At 42.8% G+C, this 22,487-nt stretch overlaps 1 protein-coding gene across 6 annotated transcripts in view; it reads left to right on the forward strand.

The window, feature by feature from the left end:
• The window catches only part of LMO1 (LIM domain only 1), a 101,469-nt gene extending 79,295 nt beyond the window's left edge, over window positions 1-22,174 (forward strand). For all 6 annotated transcript variants that reach the window (XM_079971508.1, XM_079971511.1, XM_079971507.1 and 3 more), the window contains exons 3-4: window positions 11,742-11,867; window positions 21,716-22,174. In XM_079971508.1, the coding sequence (XP_079827634.1) occupies window positions 11,742-11,867; window positions 21,716-21,821 (232 nt within the window). In that variant the 3' untranslated portion in view covers window positions 21,822-22,174. The remainder of the gene's footprint in view (window positions 1-11,741; window positions 11,868-21,715) is intronic.
• The last annotated feature ends 313 nt before the right edge of the window (window positions 22,175-22,487 follow it).

Genomic DNA, 22,487 nt, shown 5'->3' on the forward strand with positions numbered 1-22,487 from the left:
TGACAGTAAGAGCCGTTCGACAGTGGAATTTGCTGCCAAGGAGTGTGGTGGAGTCTCCTTCTTTGGAGGTCTTTAAGCAGAGGCTTGACAACCATATGTCAGGAGTGCTCTGATGGTGTTTCCTGCTTGGCAGGGGGTTGGACTCGATGGCCCTTGTGGTCTCTTCCAACTCTATGATTCTATGATTCCTCAGCTACCATGGAAATCTTGGACAGCTGGCTCCTCGCCTTATGTGTCATTGGCATAAGAGCCAACTCCTAGGGGCCAAGGTCTCTTCACCCGCAATAAAATTGAGAGGGCCACCCGCACCCCAAATGATGGGCATTGACATTCAAATGGTGTGTGGGCGCCGTGTCTTGTGATTGATTATGTGTGGCAGGAATTCCCTGGGGTCCCTCCCATATTTTATCCAAGTTGGCACTTCTGGGAATCAGCTTTCTCCCACTCCCCACCCCACCCCCTTGGCAGTAGGTAAGCAGAACAAAGGAAAAGGAGTCTCTTACCAGTTAGAAACTTTTATGATCACAGCGAGAGAACAAAGAATCCATTCCTAGGAATGAAGGTGCTCCCAATGAAGGGTCCCACCCACTTCCTCCCTAGTCACCCATGTCACTACCGCGTCTTGTAAGCTGATCACACAACCACTGTGCTTTCTGCTCTGCCACCTTATCAGCTCTTCTTGTCCTTGGGCTGGGCGGAGGAATGCTTCTCAGAGACAGTGAATCTGTTAATTCTCTCTCTCCCAGTGCTTCTTCTCCTAGCTGTTCCCCATCCACTACTTCCCAGCTTCTGCCTTCTGAACTATGTCCCTCTGCAAACCACTGTTCCAAATCTATACTGTCCTCCTGCTCCTGGGAAGATTCAGGATCCTGATCAGGAGCAGGGGGAGGCTCCCACCATTCCTCCTCAGTGCAGTCCTCCTCAGGACAGTCCCTGGTATCTTCTGGCAATATTGTAGCAGGACCCTTTCCCAAGTCACCACTTGAGTTCTTGCCACACCCAGCCTCTCATTCTTCCTCCTCTGCTGGCCATCTATCTTGGTTGGCACCATGGGACCCACGGCAGGGTTGGTTTTTTTTGTCCCAATGTGCCTCACTTTTCACTTGCATACATTGAATCACATCTGCTGCTTCAATCCCCATCCATCTATTAAGGATAGAGTCTTCCCCTTCTGGGTGGCTTGTCTCAAAGGGTGATCACTATTCCAAGCAGACCCCAGGGTAGCAACCATTAGCTATCTGTTCCCCAGCAAAAACTGCTCTTTTATAAGATGTATACTATCCAGGTAAATTAAACAGCATACATGTGGAAGGGTTACAGCTCAGTAGCAGAGGACATGTTCTGCTTGCCAAAGATCTCAGGTTCAGTTCCAAGTACAGTCATACCTTGGATCCCAAATGCCACCTAGTCGAGCATTTTGGCTCCTGAACACCGCAAACCCAGAGGTGAGTGTTCCGGCTTGCGAACGTTCTTTGGAACCCGAATGTCCGATGTGACTTCCGCGGCTTCCGATTGGCTGCAGGAGCTTCCTGCAGCCAATTGGAAGCTGTGCCTTGGTTTCTGAACATTTTGGAAATTGAACAGACTTCCAGAACAGATTCCGTTCGACTTCCGGGGTACCACTGTATCTCTAGGTAGGGCAGGGAAAGACTCCTGTCTGAAACCCCAGAGAGCCACTGGAAGTAAATGTAGGTCGGGGTGTCTAATCAGTAGCCCTGCAGATGTTGTTGGAGTCCCAGCCAGCATGGCCAGTGGTCAGGATGATGGGATTTGTAGTCCAACCACAACTGGAAGGCCATAGGTTGGTCATTCCTGCTGCAGGCAATCCTGAGCTAGATGGACAAATGATCTCATATGAAACAAGGCAGCTGCCCAGGGTCCTATCCTTGGTGGGGTTTTTTTGCCATTTAGCACAACTAAAAAGGTGCAATTTATTTTGTAGAAGGGAAGTAAGTGTTCTTCCTTATAGAGCTTTACCATACATATGCCAAAGAGTGAATCTGAAAAGGTAGCATATGTATCTTGTTCCATCTGTGCGTCTGTCTCTTCATCGGACTGGAAAAGTGTAAAAAAGACTCTCAAACTAGGTCACCTTTTATCATACCACAGAAAAAGCTTGTAACAAGACACTGCACTTTCTTGATGCTACAATTCATTGGTTGCTGTCCTGTTAATTAAGTACGCAAATATTTATCCAAACAGCCCAAGGAGCACTAGATCCTTTGGATAGGCAGAGCTTCATAAAAGCTGCTGTAGTGTTTCTATGGAGGATGCACAATGAATTCTGATAAACTGGAGCTTGAAAATACCATGGTTCAGCAAATGGGGATTCTGCTGAAAACTAGATTCAGCGGCTGAGTGCATCAATGACAGGCATGTCATCATTACAATAGCAAATCTGTGATATTTTTAAATATGTCTCTGACGAGGAAGTCCCCCTCCCCCATTGGAAGATTTTCCAGAAAGTCAAGTACATACAAAAATCTGCTTGTTAGGAGAAATTCACATTAAGATACTGAAGAATTTTCATAAGGAACTTGATGGAGAACAGATTTTTTTAAGAAAGAAAGGAACCAGAAAATTGGCAGATCTGTCAATCCCTAGAGATATGCCATGTGAATATTGTTTTCTCTTAAGCAGGCACATATTGAAGGTCAAATTTTGTCCCATTTCAGAGATGCTGTGTAATGTGATGTGTTGTCTTATGCAGTAATTCCAGTACAATTTCTATTCCTTATCTAGATTCACAATAGTGAAAGAGATGAGATATTATAAAAATCATTTGTACTTTACCATCGTTCTGCCCGGACACTGAAGTCCAGCTCCGAGGGCCTTCTGGCGGTTCCCTTGCTGCGAGAAGCCAAGTTACAGGGAACCAGGCAGAGGGCTTTCTCGGTAGTGGCGCCCGCCCTGTGGAACGGCCTCCCACCAGATGTCAAAGAGAAAAATAACTACCAAGCTTTTAGAAGACATCTAAAGGCAGCCCTGTTTAGGGAAGATTTTAATGTTTGATAGGTTATTGTATTTTAGTGTTTTGCTGGAAGCTGCCCAGAGTGGCTGGGGAAACCCAGCCAGATGGGCGGGGTATAAATAATAAATTATTATTATTATTATTATTATTAGTAGTAGTAGTAGTAGTAGTAGTAGTAGTAGTATTGAAATTATGTAAGACTTATTATTACTATTCATACTGAAATCTGCATATTGGGGCACTTTCATAAATTTCTTTTGATGTTGATGCTGTTGCTTATTTACTGAGACAATTCGGTTACAGAAACACTTTCTGTGTTTAAATTATTATTATTGTTAGCAGCATCACATTTTATATTTGGGAATATCACTATGATAATTGGTCTGTTTATCTCAGGTACATAGAATCATAGAACTGTAGAGCTGAAATGGACCCCAAGGGTCATCTAGTCCAGTCCCCTGCTATGCAGAAATTTCAACTAAAGCATCCATGACAGATTGCCATCCAACCTCTGCTTAAAAACCTCCATGGAAGGAGAGTCCACAGCCTTCTGAGGGAGTCCATCCCACTGTTGAATAGCTCTTACCATCAGAAAGTTCTTCCTGGTGTTTTGTTGGAATATCCTTTCTTATAACTAGGAGCCATTGGTTTGGGTCCTACCCTCCACTGCAGGAGATCTTCCATGTGTCAGCCCTTTAGATAGTTGAAGATTGGCTATGCTGTTTCCTTCAGTCTCCTCTTTTCCAGGCTAAACATTCCCAGCGTCCTCATAATGCTTGGTTTCCAGACCTTGATCATCGTGGTTGCCCTCCTCTGCACACGTTCCAGCTTGTCAACATCTTAAATTGTGGTGCCCACAGTACTCTAGGTATGGTCTGACCAAGGTAGAAAAGAGCAGTACTATTAATTCCCTTGATCAGGACACTATATTTCTGTTGATGCAGCCTAGAATAGCATTGGGGATATTTTTGCTGCTGCATCACATTGTGGACTCATGTTAAGCTTGTGGTCTACAAAGACCCCTAGATCCTCTTCACATGTACTACCGGCAAGCCAGCTGTCCCCCATTTTATATTTGTGCAGCTCCTGCGCATGTTGGCCAGGGCAGAGCACAACGGCAGAAGGAAGCCATTTTTGGAGGCATGCTATGTGGAGAGCCATAATGAATGTTCCCGTTCTAGTGGAGAAAGTGAGGCAGTGTCAGACATGGCAAGCATCCTGACAGAAGGCACAGAGGTGGGGCTGAGAGGGGGACAAAGAAGACACCCTTTGAGATGAGTTTGAAAGCAACACTGTCCTCATTAAGAAAGTGAATTGCATTAAATCTAACGTGCCTTTCTAAAGAATCAATTACTATTGCTTGGAAGAAGCCAGCCTGCCTGCCATATTTATCATAGGACCTGCTCACTGTGCCATCCTTTTGGACAAAGTACCAAACCTTAGGTAAATCTGCACACCCGCCATGGATTTGGGACATAGCTACAGCCCCCGAAACATGCACAAACTACTGTACAAAAGATTTCTGCTCTAAACAGAGAAGTCTTTAAATAAAAAGCCGCCTTCAACAGTCACACGCCGCTAAGCGTGCTTCCTTTTATTCCATTTTCTCCCATCAATTCATTCGTATTCACTGCCAGTCCTCTGTGCCAATTAGCTTTAATTTTTACTATACACAATGACATCAACAGCCAATGGGATTCTAGGCTCGCAGGATTTTAGTGTGCCTATAAACTACAGAAAATTGTCCTTGGCTAAACTCCTGCTTTCAGATTGGCTGACGACAATAGGCATGGTTAAGTTCAGAGTAAGAGCCATTAAGCATAATTACTACCACAGGGTAAAAGTTTAATTGTCTTAAATTTTAAATCTGCATCGCCTAAGCTTATTTACAAGCTGGCTAGGCCCTTCCGTTACATAAGGGAAAATAAATCTGTACTTAAAAATTTGCTGCTTGCCAACTTTTATTTTACAAAAAGTTTTTTAAAAGCTGATAAAAGCTTCTCTTGTCTCTGACTCATTCCTTCCTGTTGGGATCACGCTGGCTAAGTATTGAGGATCTTATGATATACTGCACTAATATGTCTGAGCCATCTATTGATATGAGTGACAAGATTGCGTTTTGTATGAAAGACCGGGGGGGGGGGGGTGTCACAGGGACTGAGGATCCTGTCCCTTGTTTTGATACATTTAAGTCATGAGGATTTTTATTGCTGGAAGAAATCCTGACGTCCCTCACTCCTAACCACCTCCAATATCCTGTTGTAAATCCTCTAGGGAAAGGAGCACAACTGGTCATGTTATCAAAAGAAAATGCATTTATTGGTGGGAAACATTCCTTGCCTTCAGGGCTATATAAATCATGAGACATGCTCCCCTCCTTCACTTGAGAACACATATGGATGGCTTTTCTGATATTACCAAACTGTGGGTACATGGCAAACATCCGGACACTTTCACCCTTTTTGAAAATGGAGTTGCAAAAAAAATCTAAGGGGCAGATGAAGTCCTTAAGGGAAGAATGGGACATAAGAAAAGGCTTTTTTGTTGTTGTTGTTGTTGAGAAGGCCTTCCCCAACTTGGTGTCCTCCAGATGTTTGGCACTACAACTCATAATTTCTAACCATTGGCCATGCTGGCTCAGGCTAATAGGAGATGTGGTCCAAAACATCTGGAAGGCATCGGTTGTGGAAGGCTGGTTCAAATCAAAGTCTTTCTGTTCCAACATGCTGTTACCAGCTTTGGCCAGTTGCATGCCTATAGGAAGTTCACAAGGAGTGTGTGGTGCGGATCATTTCTTGGTGCCCCCACCCCAACCTGCTACTAAAATAGCAAACCATTTAGCTGTCGCTACTAATTGTAACTGATCCAGGAATGGAGAACCTGTGACCTTCCAGATGTTGTTGGGACCCCCAACTCCCATCATCCCCAGACAGAATATCCCAATAGTTAGAGATGGTGGGAGTTGTACAACAGCATCTGAAGGCCCAAAGGTTCCCCCAGTCTAAGTCATCCAAGTTGGTGGTCATCACCTCACCTCATCTTGGGGGTGGGGGAGAAGAAAGGAAGAAAAGTTTGGCTCCTAAACTAAGTTAACTTAAGGAAGTTCACCCATCTTCTCATCCCCAAAAATCTTCTGGGACCCCATTCCACATTGTTTAAGAGGGCTCCAAAGTGGCTTTATAGGTGTGGTGGCGGCGCAATGGGGAGAAAGTCATGGAAACCTTCCCTTCTGTGAACTTATTTAAGGTAAGTTATTCTAGGATGCAAGCCAATGCATTGAAAAATCAAAGCTTGTTTTCTGCCCTCAAACTCTGCTTGTACATCATTTTGAAAGTCATGACCAATTGTCTGGGAACATAACCTGTGCATACCAAAGAGCTCAGTCTAGAACGCATAGCAGATGTATTCAGTTTATGTCCCTTAGTTCATGTTGACAACCCCACTTAGATTACCTAACTGCTCGTTGAACATCCTAGGACATTTTTTAATGCAAGCAACTTTACCCTTCTGTGCCGTTCCCACAAAAGACAATTTGAACTTGGAAGTGCTAGAGTAAGTGAGATATATCCATATACTGAAGAGTGGGAAGAAATGTTCGAGGCCGAGAACGAGATTAGCATGCAGACTAGCTGGGAGCTATATTTGTTACAGACATTAAAAAGCAACATGATTTCAGCTGGACAGAACATAAGCCTTAAATCTTATGCAAACATTCAAAGCTGTTTAACACTGTCTTACCCCCAAAGCCCCTGGAAGGAGGCAGGTGAATCCAGTAAAAAATACATTTTTCATGTTCCTTAAGCTGACTGTTTAAATAGTTAAGTGAACATCTGTCCAAACTTCCCATCATTTCCATTTAGAGAAGCCGCTAATTCAAAGGGTGACAAAAAGTGCCTGTTTAACAATGCAGATGGTGCTGTCTGCCCCCCTTTTTTTTTGTTTAATCTAGATTGAGCTCCACACAACTGTGATGCTAATGAATAATGGATTTTTTTATATTCGCACATGGAGTGGCATTGCGCTCTGAACAAATCTAGGACTAGCTTGCTTCTAATTTCCCCATTTGGATATAGGGCAGTGATTTATTTATTTTATAATGGTAACCGATGTGGATATTTTAAAGATCAGAAGGGTAGCATTCTGATTTCAAAGATGAAAGCAACTTGTCAACTTTGTCATTTGGAAGAGTAACACAGATTAATATGAGTGCAGCAATAAAATGCTGAGAACCTCCATTTTTTTGCAATTTAAGTGAGCTGCATCCATCAGTGATACTTATATTTTATTGGCAAAATTGACACAAATTTGCAACTGTCTGATAAACACATTGTGTGTTACCTCCCAGTTTTCATAGAACTACTGTCCCTTTAAAGATAAACAAGTATAGTCTCATTTCAAAGATAAAGGAAGTGGGGATACTTTCTAAAGCACAAACCAAATCAAGATGAGGCAATGTTATAGTTTCCTGAACTGATTTAGGCCATTTATATTCATAAAACCTACAGAGAGGTGATGCGTTAGTAGTCATTCAGTAGCAGCAATTATTATTATTATTATTATTATTATTATTATTATTATTATTATTATCCCACCTTTCCTCCAAGGAGCTGGAAGTAGCATGCATGGTCCTTCCTTTCCCCTTTTTACCTCACAACAACCCTGTAAGTAGGTTATGTTTAGAGAAATAATGACTGGCCCAAGGTGAGCTTCATAGCTGAGTAAAGATTAGAATCCTTTACACCACACTGTTTGGGGCAAAAAATCATATTCAGCTGACCCCATAAAGCACATTGTTTGAACAAATTCATGTGAGATTCAAAGTGTTCAAATATTTGTGGGGTTCCTTTTTCAGTGGGATGACTTTTGAGGGATGTGAAATGGCCAGCATAGTCATTTCCTGGCTTTGTTTCCCTTTCATTGCAAAATTCATTTACCGGTAATGCCTCTTTCTACTTGTTTGCTTAAAGCTGTTGTTCACTATAGCGGCCATTAAGTTAGATAACAGCTTGAGCTAAAACAATGTAAAGTAACAATAGGATAAAATCCATTCAACGTAGTCATTACAACAAACTAATGCGAATAAAGACCTTTCATATCAATTGACTTAGGCTGGAATTCGAAACACACTTCCAAAGGCCTAAATCCAGCTAACACAGATGAATTTCTGAGTAAACATGCAGTAGATTGATCTTCATATCTAACCTTTGAAGATAGTGATGGCTTCACTGCTGGGGCATCAGAAAAGGCTATCTCTCAAATATTTTAGGTAGGGGTAACCAGTGTAGTGTCCTCCAGGTGCTATTTTGTCCCATTCATATGTGTGTGCCCCTTCCCCCAAGAAATACTACTGAAACAGAGGAGGACTTTTCAAAGAGCTAAAGGTTGTGCCAACCAGCCCAGGGGCAGAGGAAGGGGATGTGGTGGGAGCAGGCCACCCCGGGTGTCACCACTGAGGGGGGTGACAAAATGCCGGGCGGCACTCACTGCAAGGCCTGCAGCATGCCAAAGCCATGCGTCTCTCCTGGGAGTGATGTGGTGGCTTGGGTGCCCACAGTCTCCATGCTGCCCCAAACGGTCCGCCCGCCGCCTCATCTGTAGGGCAGCTAAGTGGGAGGAGGCAGGCAGACTCCTCAGAGACCCTGTGGAGTATCCTGACCTGGCTCTCCCTGCCCCACAGGCGGCTGGCCCAGCCCCTGGGTGCAGGGTACACACGCCTCTCCAGGCTCCCAATCAGCTTGCTCCACCACTGAACCAGCTGCCCCATTTTTGCTTGGTTCTATTTTAAAGTGCAAGTTAGAGGACTGACACTAAAACTCTGGACAAAGAGACTCTGGATCTTCAGAGTCATGCACAAATACTCTTAACTTTGTTTGAGAAAGAGACAAAAGCTTCAAATACTCTCCCACTTCTCCAAGAACAGGCTGCACAGGAAACTCTGGTTTCACGCAGATCTAGACAATGTTTTTCCTCTGACCTTGTGGTAACTTTTCCCATCACCTCATGATGAGACCGTATAGAAGTAGGTCATCAGAAGGTTATGATGCATATTTTTACTCCGGCACCCAGTCGCTGATGGAACATGATTCTCAAGGCTCTGTCGAGGTAGACTACAGCCTGAGCTCAGTTATAATGGAAGCAAGGATGCGTCACGGTTGATGAAAAGCTGAACCCAGATCTGGGTTTAAGTAGCATCCATGTGACAGCTTTCTTGTGTGTGGCCTTCAACAAATCTCAGATTCAGCTCCCCATCTGTAAAATGAGAATAGTAATGAACCATCTTGCCAGTCTGTTGTGAGGATGAAAGCAGTGAAGATTGCAAATTTTCTCTTCAGGATTAAAAGCACAAATATTAGCAATAGCACTAGACCCATATTAATATTTATATATACAAGCATTTCTATCTACTCATTTGGCCCTAAAGAGCCTTCCCCCTCAAGGTAGCTTACATCTATAAAAGATGTAAGCATCAATTACAGTTATTATTGTTACATTTCTATAGCAGCAAACACGAACAAGTTGAAACAATACAATTTAAAACAAAACCGATTTTAAAACCAACTAAAACATTTGAAAGTATATAGAACATCTAAAAACACAATGGCAAACTATCACAGCTGCTAATTTCAAGGTTGCCACGGCCAGTATCTTTCAGTCATCAAAAGCCAGGGTGAACAAGAATGTTTTTCGATTCCTCCTGAAAGTCGACAATGAAGGAGGAGACGGATGCATCTCCCCAGGTTTTGAACACATAAGAGAGACCTTATCACAGACTCATACTCGCATACTAAATCAGCACACTGTGTATTTTGTAGTTTTTACTGAGTATTTTTTACTTAAAGTGTAGCTAGCAATTGATTGGCACCATTGTCATACAAACTTTGAAGTGGAGTCATTTGCAAACTACAGAGGTTTAGCTCTTGTGTGTTGGAAAAGGCAACAGAATGCTGTCTTCCACACCGCTGTAGTAATTACATAATAAATCATATTGGATCTAGAGTAAGTTAGTTGTACTTAGGCCCCATTGAAATCTGCCTGAAAAATGAGACATGAAAGAGTGGAATCCCACTGATTTTTAAAAGTTTAACCCGCTCAATCAGGATCTAACCTATTGCCTTTCAAATAAAGCTATTTATTGCCTACATTTATTGTTAAAGAGGAACTTAATCTGACCGGGTATGAAGTTGCTTTATATTGAGTCTGTCCAATGGTCCATCTAGTCCCACATTTTCTACTCTTGACTTGCCATAGCTCCCCAAGGTTGCAGGCCCTGCTACTTATGGTTCTTTCACCTGAAAATACAGGACCTTCTGAGTACAAAACTTGTGGTCTACGTCTGAGATACGGTGAACTTCCCATGTGTCGTACTTGTCAAGAGATCCCTGCCTCTTTTTAAGAGTTGTTGTGATGCATTCTTCATGTGCTGGTGATGCTGCAGCGATCTTCAAGGACTTGTAGGTGGGCCTGGAAGAGCAAACCGTACTTCTTGGAGTGTCATGCTCTGAAAGCAGCCAGTATCTGTGGAAGCAGATAACAAAGTTGGCAAAGCATTCGTGTTGACACAAAAGCTATCTCCAAAGACCAGGGGTGGGGGTGGGGTGGAACCAATTGATGTAGAGGAAGAATTACTTTCATTGAGAAATTGAAGAGAAAGGAGTAAGAGGGAAGCAACACTATTTTTTGCCAAAATTCATTTCCAGGTTGAGATTCCAATTAAGATTCTTAACATTTTAACTGTGGGAAGATTGGACTCTTCTCAGAGGGAGACTTTGGGCCACGTAAACATGGTTTACATGGAGTCAACTTGACTCTTCCAGTGGATATGGATGGGCTGAGTAGCTTTTGCGAATGCCCATGTATGTTCAGATCACAACTCCTCCACGTCCTAGAAAATCCTCCAGTGATGTGGTAGATAGTAATCTTGATCCACATGGAAGCAGTCATGGGATCTGTTCTGCACTGGAAAGATCAACTTGCATTTCCAATTCAGCACTAAATGACTGAATGTGAAATCATTCAGATGCGTTTTTTGAGCCAAACCAAACTTGCATTGATTGATATCACCCTGGGGTCCCATCAGCATAGGATCCTATTTCAGTGTTTAGTTCTAGAATGAAAATGCCCCCACCGACACCACCACCCCCAGTCTGAAAAAATTAAGTATCATGTAGAATAAACTTTGCTCTCTCTGCCTCCCAGGTATCTTAACTTCACCCAACTTCTGCCTATAACAAAGGCAAATTGTGGCCCACAGGGAACATGTTTACATCCAGTGCTCAAAAAAAAAAAAAAAAAAAAACATACCCGGCACACACACACACACACACACACACACCCGTATAGCTAACAAATCAGTAGGAATTGATGAAAGAATAGCAAATTAGAAAGCGGAAGGTCTGAAAGAGGGGCCTGTAAAGATGTTCTGCAAAGATGCTCTTAATTTGCATAAGGGGGGGGCAATTAGATTGCTTTGACTAAGATGTTGGAAGCCCCAAAATAGTGCTCTGTGTGCAAAATGCATTTCTTTATTAGGCAGTCAATTAGCAGGAGGCTCAGAAGCCGAGCAAAGGAGCCCAGCTTTCTTTTCCTTCTCCCTTTTTCTTTTCTCCGTGCCATTTCAGCCCACATTCCCCCACACTGGCTGGTCAGCGAAATAAGGGACGGCAACTTCTCTTTATTGGTGCAATACAGTATTTGATACTGCTAATTACACTTAATTAGTCCTTCCGCCATTTAATTAAAACGGCTTCTAATGATTGTGCTTCCTTGGCAGGCTCTTTGGGACCACGGGGAATTGTGCTGCCTGCAGTAAGCTGATCCCTGCCTTTGAGATGGTGATGAGGGCCAGAGATAATGTTTACCATTTGGACTGCTTTGCCTGCCAGCTTTGCAACCAGAGGTGAGGACATGAGGCTTTTATATGAACAGAACAGAAAGAAAGAAAGAAAGAATGCAAGTTATTCCCCACCCCCCCACCCACCCCTGATCCCAGTGGAACAAGAAAGTCTGGCTCACGGTTTGATATCCATCACCTTCTCCCAGGCCTTCAAATTGCCACTGCTGGGTGAGTCATTTTACCTGCTAATGGAACACTGGAGCCTTTCCCCTGATAGGCCAACATGCGGAATTGGTGGTAGGTTGGATTGTGGCAGGAGCAAACAAACAAACAAAGTGAGTGCTGTGCTGCAGGCTAGCAGGTGGTGTTAAGCAGCACCGAGGCAACTGAATGAGCAGCTTCAAAGCCAAGCTTCTTGTCGGTCTGCTGCACATCCATTGATATGAGGATGGCTTGGCATAAATACTTTTTAAATCGAGGTTACTTAAGTTGGGCATCTGACAAGCTCGGAGGCCGGGCTGGGAAGAGTCAAAGGAAAGAGCTCTTCAGAATAATTCCTCGCAGAGCCCCATCAGCTCGCCGCACGGTCGGGAGGGTCTATTCAGAGCGCAGCTTTAAGTGGGACATATCATGTGTGCCTAAAAGGCAAGCTATAATAGGAGAGGCTATATAATGAAGTGTGCGGTCGCTATTCTGGCGTGCTTCGCATCACCATTGTACTGAAGTGTCTTGCAGCTTTTAATGCACCGTGGTCGACTTGTATGTTGTACACGGAGGGTATCCACTTAAGGTTTAATTTGAGGAGGGTTAGCTGGGGCCTGGAGCTTTTCTCTCAGATAACAACCATATTTCCCAATGACATATAACCATCAAACCTAGGAGTCCTGTCACATTAAAATTCCAAACTCTACACAAGGCCAGCCTGGTCTTAGAACCCTTTTGGGAAAGATTCAGGTTTCAGTGAGTTTCCAAAGGCAGGATAAGGGGGAAATCTGTTAGTTATGAAGCAGCTACAAACAATGCTGCCCTGCTATATACACCCTCGTAGTACATATTGAGATTTGCCACACAGATGATCTTTGCACTCAAGATGGTGTTTGGTCTAGGCTTTAAGCTAGATCAAATTCAAGAGCAAGACAGCATGCAATCTAGGCAGGGCTGCTTGCAAAATTACAGAAATTGCAAATGAGGGTAGCCAGCCTGGTGCTCCACATATGTTTGGGACTACAACTCCATTCAGCCCCAGCTAACATGGTCAGTGCTCAGGAATTATGGAAATTGTAGTCCACAACATTAGGAGGCCACCAGGTTGGTACAGATAACTGTGAGGAAACAGAATCTGACAATGTCCAATATCAAATGTAGCAGTACTGGAAATTCAGAATCAAGTTTCCATAAAAATGCTTTAAATAAAGGGGAACATCAGTGTGTTGGGAATTGGGAACCATGTTAAGTCTGCCATTCTTATGCCTACTTACCTGTGCTTAAGTCCCGTTTAATTCAATGGGATTTATTTCTGAATAGATATGTATAGGATTGTGCTCCTGGAATAGTTCCAGACACTACACCATGTAGAGGGGAAAGGAAGCACATTTTTTTTAAGCTTCCTGATCGCTACAGTTCTTCGTAACTTTTGTATCTTTCTCCTACAGAGTTGCGAGCAGGAGCATCACAGAGAAGTTGCGCATCTCAGTCTGGCTCCCAAATTTCAACACATTTATAAACACGCACATCTCATCACAGAGGGGAATGTCTAATTGAAACTTGAGACATTTAGAAGAAGCCTGAAGGACAGGAAGTGGGAGCACTTCCTGTTTCCTGCACACAATTAAACCACTCAGCTGGCATCCTAGCATAAGCTTGCTTTCAAACAACAAATCCATATGCATACCTTACTTTAACCCAGATAAACTGTATTTCTACCTCTTAATATACTTTTTAAAAAACCTCTAAGCCTTATATGTGCCAAACAGGTAATCTAAAAAGCTCAGCTCATCGGCAGCTTGACATACTGCTGCTGTTGCTTCACCACACTAAGGAAGTTTGGAATTAGCAAACCCAATCCGTTTTTGCTTGATGAAGCATTTGGACAACAGACCTTCGTGCACAAAGAGGTCTCCACAGGATTACCGGTGAGTAGAGCTGCACTGCTGGCCCTCTGGATGTCCACATGTTGGCATAGACACCTGCACTGTCAAAGTAGCTCCTTTCATGTATGCTTCCATGTGTTCCAGAGCCCAAATCACATGGGCACCTGCGCATAAGCAACCAGTCACACATAGGCTTTGACAGTGCAGGTGTCCACACCAATCGGTGAACAGTCAGGGAGCAGAGACAGCAGCACGGCCCTGCTCCCTGGTAATCCCATGGAAACACCCTCGCCAGATTAATAAGTGAAGGGTGCTCACCTTTTGGCCACATCATATTAAAAGCAGTGACCAGTGGGCATGTGGATCAGCCATAAAGAACATCATTATCATGATGAATCCATTCACTTTACTCAAAACCCCTTGGCTCCACATCCATGCAGGCTCCCTTGAGTGCAAACCCAGTGCATTTCTTCTCAACCATTTCTATGAAATAATTTAGCTTTTCGGTGAAGTCAGTGTAGTTTCCCCTGACGGAAAGGTGCGGGGAACAGAACATACCCGAAGTTAAGAGTATCAGGAATTCTGTCGTTTTGGGTGGCTGTTATTGAAAAGGCTGCATCAAGCACGAAGCTGGCATTATTTGTTTGGAGTAGACTGCCTTTCTGTATGAAAGAAGCAGGCTCAATAAATCAAGCTGTCCCATTTGATAGGCTATTCCACTGAGGTTCTAGTGACATCTAGTGGGTTCAGATAGATATCCCCATTTCTGTGTCCACCTTTGTTGAAAAATGCTAGAATGTTGTAGGATCTTACTGTCTGCCCCGACTTTAAATGTGTTTGTGGGGCCTTTACCAAAGTTGTGTGAGGAAAACGTATTGACTGTTTTTTTAGTACTATGATGGTAACAAAAATACTTTCTTTCATCGCAGCAGACCTTTTTAGTACACAGTGGAGTTTCTGAGGCTTGTTCACAAAGCTTTAGCAACCCTAATTAAAAATGAAGAGAAAAGTTGGCTGAGTTGATGGTCTGGACATTCTATGAAATAAGGCAAAGCTGAAGTTTTTCCGACTTTCCCAGACATAGACTTGTACTCACAGTCACTGCAGCTTCAGCCTTAAGCATCACAATCCTCCATTTATTTATTTATTTGTAAAATTATATCGTCTCCTTCCAAGCATTCATGGAGCTATTCTGTTTTATCCTCATAGCAACCCTTCATTCAATGATTATGATATCCCCTATCTTCAAAGATGGTTCATCAGAGATTTGAGCAGAAGGAGCTTGCTGGTTAGGGTGGAGCCATGCTAGCGCCCCAGTCACTGTTGCTTAAATGGGGAGAGGGAGGGGCAGGTAGGTCAGTGGGGTGCAAATGTGCCAGCAGCACCAATCTAGTGCTCCTGCTGACCCGGCTGGGGAGGAGCCAGGTCTGCAGCATGCAGTAAGCAACAGTGGCCCACCTGCAGAGGATTTAGCATAGCTCTTCTGGATTTGAACCCAGCTCTCCCCAGTCCAAGACCAACACCCCAGCAACCATACTTTGTAGTTTCTCGGTGCTACTGAATGAAGAAAAGGCTAGGTTAATGTTTATTTCTGTATTTATTTGATTCCATTTCTTAATTGCATCTGGAAGTGAAAGAACCATATAAGCAATTCCATGTATGTAAAGCATTGAAAACAATTCTTTTTTTTTTAAAAAAAAAAAAACAATTAAAAACCAGTTCATAAGTAGATCCAAACCTGGATGTGGAGCATATTTTCCAAAGTTTGGAAGGGAAGGGGGAGATAAGCACATAATAATGAAGTTCCTTAGACCTGAAGGGATGGAAACAAAATCAGATACTACCTTGTCAATTGGATTTGAAATTGTTTTTATATGTGTTTTTATTGATGGTGTTGTTTTTAATAATCATTTTTTAAGATGCTTTGGTTGTTAATTTCCTCAAGTTTGTTTCATGGGAAGCGCTTCATAAATTAAATGAATGAATGTTACTTCTAGGGCGTTAAGTTAGAGGTGGGTGGCCCCTGGCCCTCCAGATATTGTTGGACTCAAACTTCCATCAGTCCCAGGCACACTGGCCAATGGTCAAGCAACATTTGGTGGGCCAGAGATCTCCCACCCCTCTCTTAAGTCATAGCCTTTACACACACACACACCCGTGACACACACACCCCACAACTCCAGTGCTTGAGAAATGTCAAAAAGTGTGTCATGGAAGAGGTCCCCCCCCCCCCCCCCGGTTTCCTAAAATATATGTCACCCAGATATATGATCAAAAGTTAGACTCATTTTAGATGACTTGTCTGTGCTGTTAGCACACTGTTTTTTTAAAACCACAAACTCAAAACTACTTCAGCACTCTATTTCCATTAATTATCTTCCACAGTGCACTGTTAGTGTTACTGTCAGCGTTAACTGTTACTTCTAAAATATTTCCTGGCAATAACTCTATTGCAATTTGTTAGATGAGAGCTGGGTTTGTTCGGTTTATTTGTTGTTGGGTTTTTTGGGTTGTTTTTTTAAAAAAAATCCTTTTAAATCCTCAACCTCATTTCAAGAATTGTAGGCAGTGTTTAAAAGGATCCTGAAGGCAATTTACCTGCTGCTTTAAACAAATGTTATAAATTTAAACATTGGTTCCTAAAGTGACTGCGAATGGGACACCTCATTTTTTTAAAAAAAAAAAGCTCATGCCAGCAGAATGAAAATAAATGATTTCTACTGATTCTCCCTGCCTTCTGCACTTTCTGAAAAGCTGCTCCAGAGAGCTAGATGCCATTCTGGAGCCGTGTATTTGCAGAATGGACAGTTAGGGTCCAAGTCATTGATTCTGAAGTGATTCGGGCTGCACTTCTGCACCCACTTACATGGGAGTAAGCCCCACTGAACTCAGTGGGACTAACTTCTGAGTAAGCATATAAAGTGGATGGTTACTCATTGCATCTGGTACTGGTTCCTTTCACCAAGTCCTCAGGCACACCAGTTATCTCACATGATATAGATGCCCCAGGCTGCATGAAAATCTGCACTCTCTCCAAATGAACCCATTTAAGTGAATACCGTGGAAATCATAGATTTGTAGTGTTGGAAGGGATCCTGAGGATCATCTAGTCCAACGCCCTGCAATGCAGGGAAATGCAGCTGTCCCATACGGGGATCGAACCTGCAACCTTGGCATTATCAACACTACACTATAACTGAGTATCCAGAGTTGTTACATGCCAAATAAACTCATTGGTGTGTGTTTACCAGCAATGTCCCCATATATAATGCATTTTTGTATATGATTTTGATTAAGACCTGCATTTTGGTGCATACTTTACCCCAATATACACCTTTTTTGTATGTATTTTTGGGTTGGACAACTACATTGCAAAATTCAGAGTAGTGTGCATCGGTTTGGAAGGTGAAAATTAGGTAGATTTGCATAAAAATGCAAACTGACTGAATTTCTCCCCCTCCCCATGTCCAACCCACATCTGCTGCCATGTAATATATGACACAGCCCAGCTGCCGGGGGGGGGGCTAGTTTGACCCCACTTTGAAATTCTAGTCGGGGAGCTTCCAAAATGTCATTTCTAAAACATAACACATTTCTTCTCCATGCTTTGCGAGGTCTTCCATCCCTGCTCCTCGAAACCTCCGCTGATTTGGCAAGAGGCAGCTGTCAAGCGCGCTGCACTTGTGCCGGTGGCAAGACTTTAATCTTCATTTTGCATTACTACTCCTTCAGTTTTTTGCTTCTTGGTTTAAGGCAAAAATATGTAGCGAGTCAGCAGCTGTCTGTTTTTCAGTCAGCAAGGGAAACCTTTCCAATTCAGCAAAACGCTTGGAGAGGCCCTGCACTTTTCACAACAGATTTTGAGGTGCGGATTTTAGCTGGTGTGATAATTATTTTGTCTATATCTCCTTGATAGAAACCCAAAAATCATAGAGCTCAGTAGTATTGAAAGGAGTTTTGAAATTCTCATAAGGCTAATACATATAGGGCACCAAACTGAATCTTACCTGATCTATTAATTAACCCTTTCCCCATTGAACCCATAAGCTTCTTGCCTATTGTCGTCAAATTAAGCTGCCAGCAAACCTGAGGGTCAGAAGAAAATTAGCTGTCACCAAGACCGCTGATACTTCATCGTTCTAAGTAGAACCAGTATTTCCCCAGTGTGCAAGTTTGCTGCGGGAGGGTTTAATTTCCTATTCTGTGAAGTCTATAATTTTTTTCTGCAGCAGCATGAAAACTGCTTTGCCTCTCTCTGGTTCCATCCTTCTCAAGCAACATCCAGATTGAGGGTAGCCAACATGGTGGCCTGCAGAGCTTGTTGGATTTCAATCCACATCGTCCTTGACTGTTGGCCATGCTGCTTGTGGGTATGGGAGTTGCAGCCCAACATCTGCAGACCACCATGTTGACTACTTCTGACCTAGGCATTATTTGAAACTGATGACAGGGGACAAGGGGAAGACATTCTTTTGCTGCTTCAACTGCATATATGCCGATGTCCACACGTACATGCTGATCAGAGTCTCCCACATTAAGCCAGATGAACGATCATTACCCTTTTCAGTAGGTGATATTCAATGAGAAGGAACCATGATTATTGCTTCCTGGATATGGTACCTCGATCTGTATTGCAATGGGACTGGACTATTGAGCAGGAGCTCTCAAACGTTTGAAGTCATGTGCACACTAGGACTGAGAAAAATAAGCATGCATTCCATGAAGGTGTTTTGATGGAACGACACCTCACTTTTCTTTATAGTGCAGGATAATTCTAGCCCTCATCAACACGTGTTTGATGATAAATGTGTGAATCTTCCTTGAGCCCAAAGTTTAAGTAGGTCCCAGTGAAACTAAAATTGCAATCCAAAGTCCATTTTCTCGGGAGTAAACCACACTGAACACAGTGTGACTTACTTCTGAGTACTGCAAATTCATTTTCCAAAACTTAGCAGCATGACTCTCTGGTGATATAAACAAGTTTCTTGCTGCCAGAGAACAAGTTCCCTTGTAGTGTGGTCCCTCGGTTGAGAGAAAATGCATTAAGTATCCACCAAAGTGCAAAGGCTGACACCTCCACTCCAGTCATACACTTGGCGTGCATGAAGTATTCTCTAGCCTTGCCTTTCAAATTATGCCTCTTGCACAGCCCTGAATACAATCAAGTGTTGCATCCCAGCAAAGTAGGAAGTAGGAAGACAGTTTGCCTTGGTGCCCATAGTTCAGCTGCTAGTCTTTGTTATAGGCCTGGCAAAGTTATTTCAGCCTTACCTAAATGATCTCACAAGTGGCCATTGCTACGTGTGCATAGCCCTGTTTTTAATGTGAAGACACTGGGGATAAGGTACACCTATAGGGACAAGATTAGCTGCCATGATCCAGCTCTCCCTTCAGCATTTCTGCTTAATGTGTGGGTGGGAGAATTGTGCTTTGGGAGACTGCATTTCTTACTCATCATTCATCAAAAGTAACATGAATGTCAAAGGAAATACATACATACATCATTTTATTTGTATGCCAGCTTTCCATAGTTGGAACCATGCTCAGGGGGAATTGCAACATGTAAAAAAAAATGCATAATCACATACATAACAAAAGTAGTCAAACAATAAATAAAACATCAAAAAGTACACAACCAAACAGAACAATTTCCACATCAAAAATAAAGATACAAAAAAATTAATATCAATAACGGCAACAACCCCCACCCAGCAAAACCACATAAACAGCACCCCCAGCCCAAGAGTATGGTCAGCAGCCTCAGCTTCTGCACCTGGAGTGAGTCTTCCAGGACTCACAGTCAATAAATAGCACATGGCTCATATTATGTTGGTTCAATATTCCATATATAATGTGAAAAAAATTACCTAGACATAGATTTCTGTGCACTGCTCTGGTTTCCCCAGAAGTGGCTTAGTGATGCTGGCCACATGACCCTGAAAAACTGTCTGTGGACAAACGTCGGCTCCCTCAGCCAGTAAAGCGAGATGAGCGCCGCAACCCCAGAGTCATTCGTGACTGGACTTAACTGTCAGAGGTCCTTTACCTTTACCTTTTAGACATGGATTAAGTTTTAAGATGGGAAGAGGCTAAGAGAAGAGACAGTTCCATTGCAAGTTCTCATTTGGTAACTTAGGCATAGGCCATGGCTCTTTCAGACTACTGTTTCTGTCAACTAGACTACATATCAGGTGAATGTAATAGTGGAGATCCTTCTTTTTAAGGTTTAGCAAATTCAGTTAGGTTCAATACCAACAGGGGTTTGCAGATTTATGGCAGACTTGGAATGAAGGTGTGAGTGTTTGCGAGGGGTTACACTTTTAGAGATCATAAGTTGGACCCTTTATAATTTGATGGGTGATACAAAGAATGGGGACTCGTGTGTGTGTGTGTGCGCACGCGCGCGTGCACAGAACCCAGTTGCATTTAAAGGCAGAAGGCACCACCTACATCCAGTACCAGGTTGAGACCTTAGGTGAGCACTGGACGTGTTCAGCAGGTATATAAGCAAAGGGCCAGGACCACGGACAGCTCACTGCAGAATATGATAGTCAGGCTGGACATAAAACACCATAACACAAGTTAAGATGCTTCCACACAGCCTTTTACTGTGGACCCTGTGCTGCAAGCTTTTCTCACCCGCCACATAATGTCATCCTTATCGAAATGCCCTCCCATTCCCCACTTCCCTAATTTATTCTGCATTTACTATTTGTGATTCTTTTATTTTTTTACTTATCAGATTTCCCACAGAAATGGAAAATCCAGATTAAATTGTAAAAACTATATGGAACATCATTTTTTTATGAGATCACTGTCATATGGATGCTGTGCAAAAGTTGCATGCAGGAGCAGCCCTGAGTCCACAATAAATTACCGTATGGAAGTGCCCTATCTGACCTGAATCTGTATTGGGCCGGAATTCCATCCTGCTCCACAATGAGCTGTCCATGGTCCTGGCTCCCCCACCTGCCCACTACCTGGGCAAATCTTCCAGTTCTCACCTGCAGGTCTCAGCCTGATACTGGACCTCTCATAGGTCACTGAGAGAGTGTGTGTAACTAAACATAAAGGGGCTGATTTATTAAAGGATTGCCAGAAGCGTCTGATGCATTGCAAACTCAGGGCCAAAAAAGTTGAATAAGCCTGGTTTGTGGCCCCTGAGATCACCAGGTTAATTTTACGTTTCCAATTAACAGTTATAATTGAAGGCCTCTGGACCTTTTGATGCTAGAGGCAGAAAATCTTAATGACATTCTTCTCTCCTACCCCTCACTTTGGTGTTTAAAAATATGATCATAAGCCAAATTAGTGATCATTTTATGCCCTTTAAAACTTGCCATTTGAACCAAATCATCTAACTTCGCCTAATGTTAGGGCCAATCCCCCTTCTTGGGTTTCTTAATCAGCTCATAGCAGCTCAAAAAGAGTGATCTGAATCTATCTTTGTGGAGCATTTTTATCTATACAAGCTTACCCTGCCATACGACCCAGTTTTGTGTTCTTCTGATTCCCACTGCCCCTTTTTTAAAAAAAGCTTTTTGCTTTTGTGTTGATTATATGTTCATCTCTTTGAGAAGTGTTTTTCATTCCTGATGTGGTGGTAATAGAAAAGTATTTGTAAATAAATTAAATATTTTCAGGTGGGGAGGAAAAAGACGCACAACATAACCACTTCTGTTTTTCTCAAAAGCCAATGGAAGATAAAACATAAAGACCTTAAAAATGATGCATTACTTGCCTACTCAAGGTCAGGAAAAAGAGATTCTTATTTTTTCTTTCCTTAGGTAAATGATCTCTTCTTTTTCTTCTGTGTTCTAGATTTTGCGTGGGAGACAAATTTTTCCTGAAGAACAACATGATCTTGTGTCAGATGGACTATGAGGAGGGGCAGCTGAACGGGAGCTTTGAGCCCCAAGTTCAATAACAAACCCTGCTTTGCTGAAACACTGTGGGATGGACGTTCAGCCGCACTAGCAGTGAAGGGCGTCTGTCAGCTTGCCTGCAATATTTTTTTAATTCTCAGTCCACAAAGGACTCTATACATTGTAGTATTTTCCCCCCTCCCCACAACACAAAGCAGTTACAATTTTAGATGTACAGTTGTGCCTGCTTAGCTGAGCACTGCATTGCCTGTATGTTCGTGAGTTTTTGGGGGGGGTATTTGGGGGAGGGCTCTGTACAGTCTGTTTTTTCTGTATATAAACTGGAACATTTATTTTATGAAAAATGTAATGCAATTTTATTACAGGTGTGAATTAAAAAAAAAATATGAATGTTTCCTGGCCATCTTTAAGCAATTATTTGCTCTGGTGGTGTTCACATAGGAAGAAGCCATGTCACTCAGTGCACACAAGTTTCTCCATGTGGAAGTTCCCAGAGTGGTCTGAGATTGCAGAAGAGAAGTTCTGTCCTGGGGCTCTTCATTAGCCCAACAATCCTAGCCTTCTCTATGACATACCTTTTATTTCTGCATTCATGGAGCTTCTCTTCAATACTGAATAATATTTAAACCAGCCAGCAGGGACATAGGTCCATCTGGCTCAATATTGTCTACAATGACAGACAACATGCTGGAGATTGAATCTGGGAC

This window comes from Podarcis cretensis (genome assembly GCF_951804945.1).
Source record: "Podarcis cretensis genome assembly, chromosome: 1".
NCBI classification, from domain to species: Eukaryota; Metazoa; Chordata; class Lepidosauria; order Squamata; family Lacertidae; genus Podarcis; species Podarcis cretensis.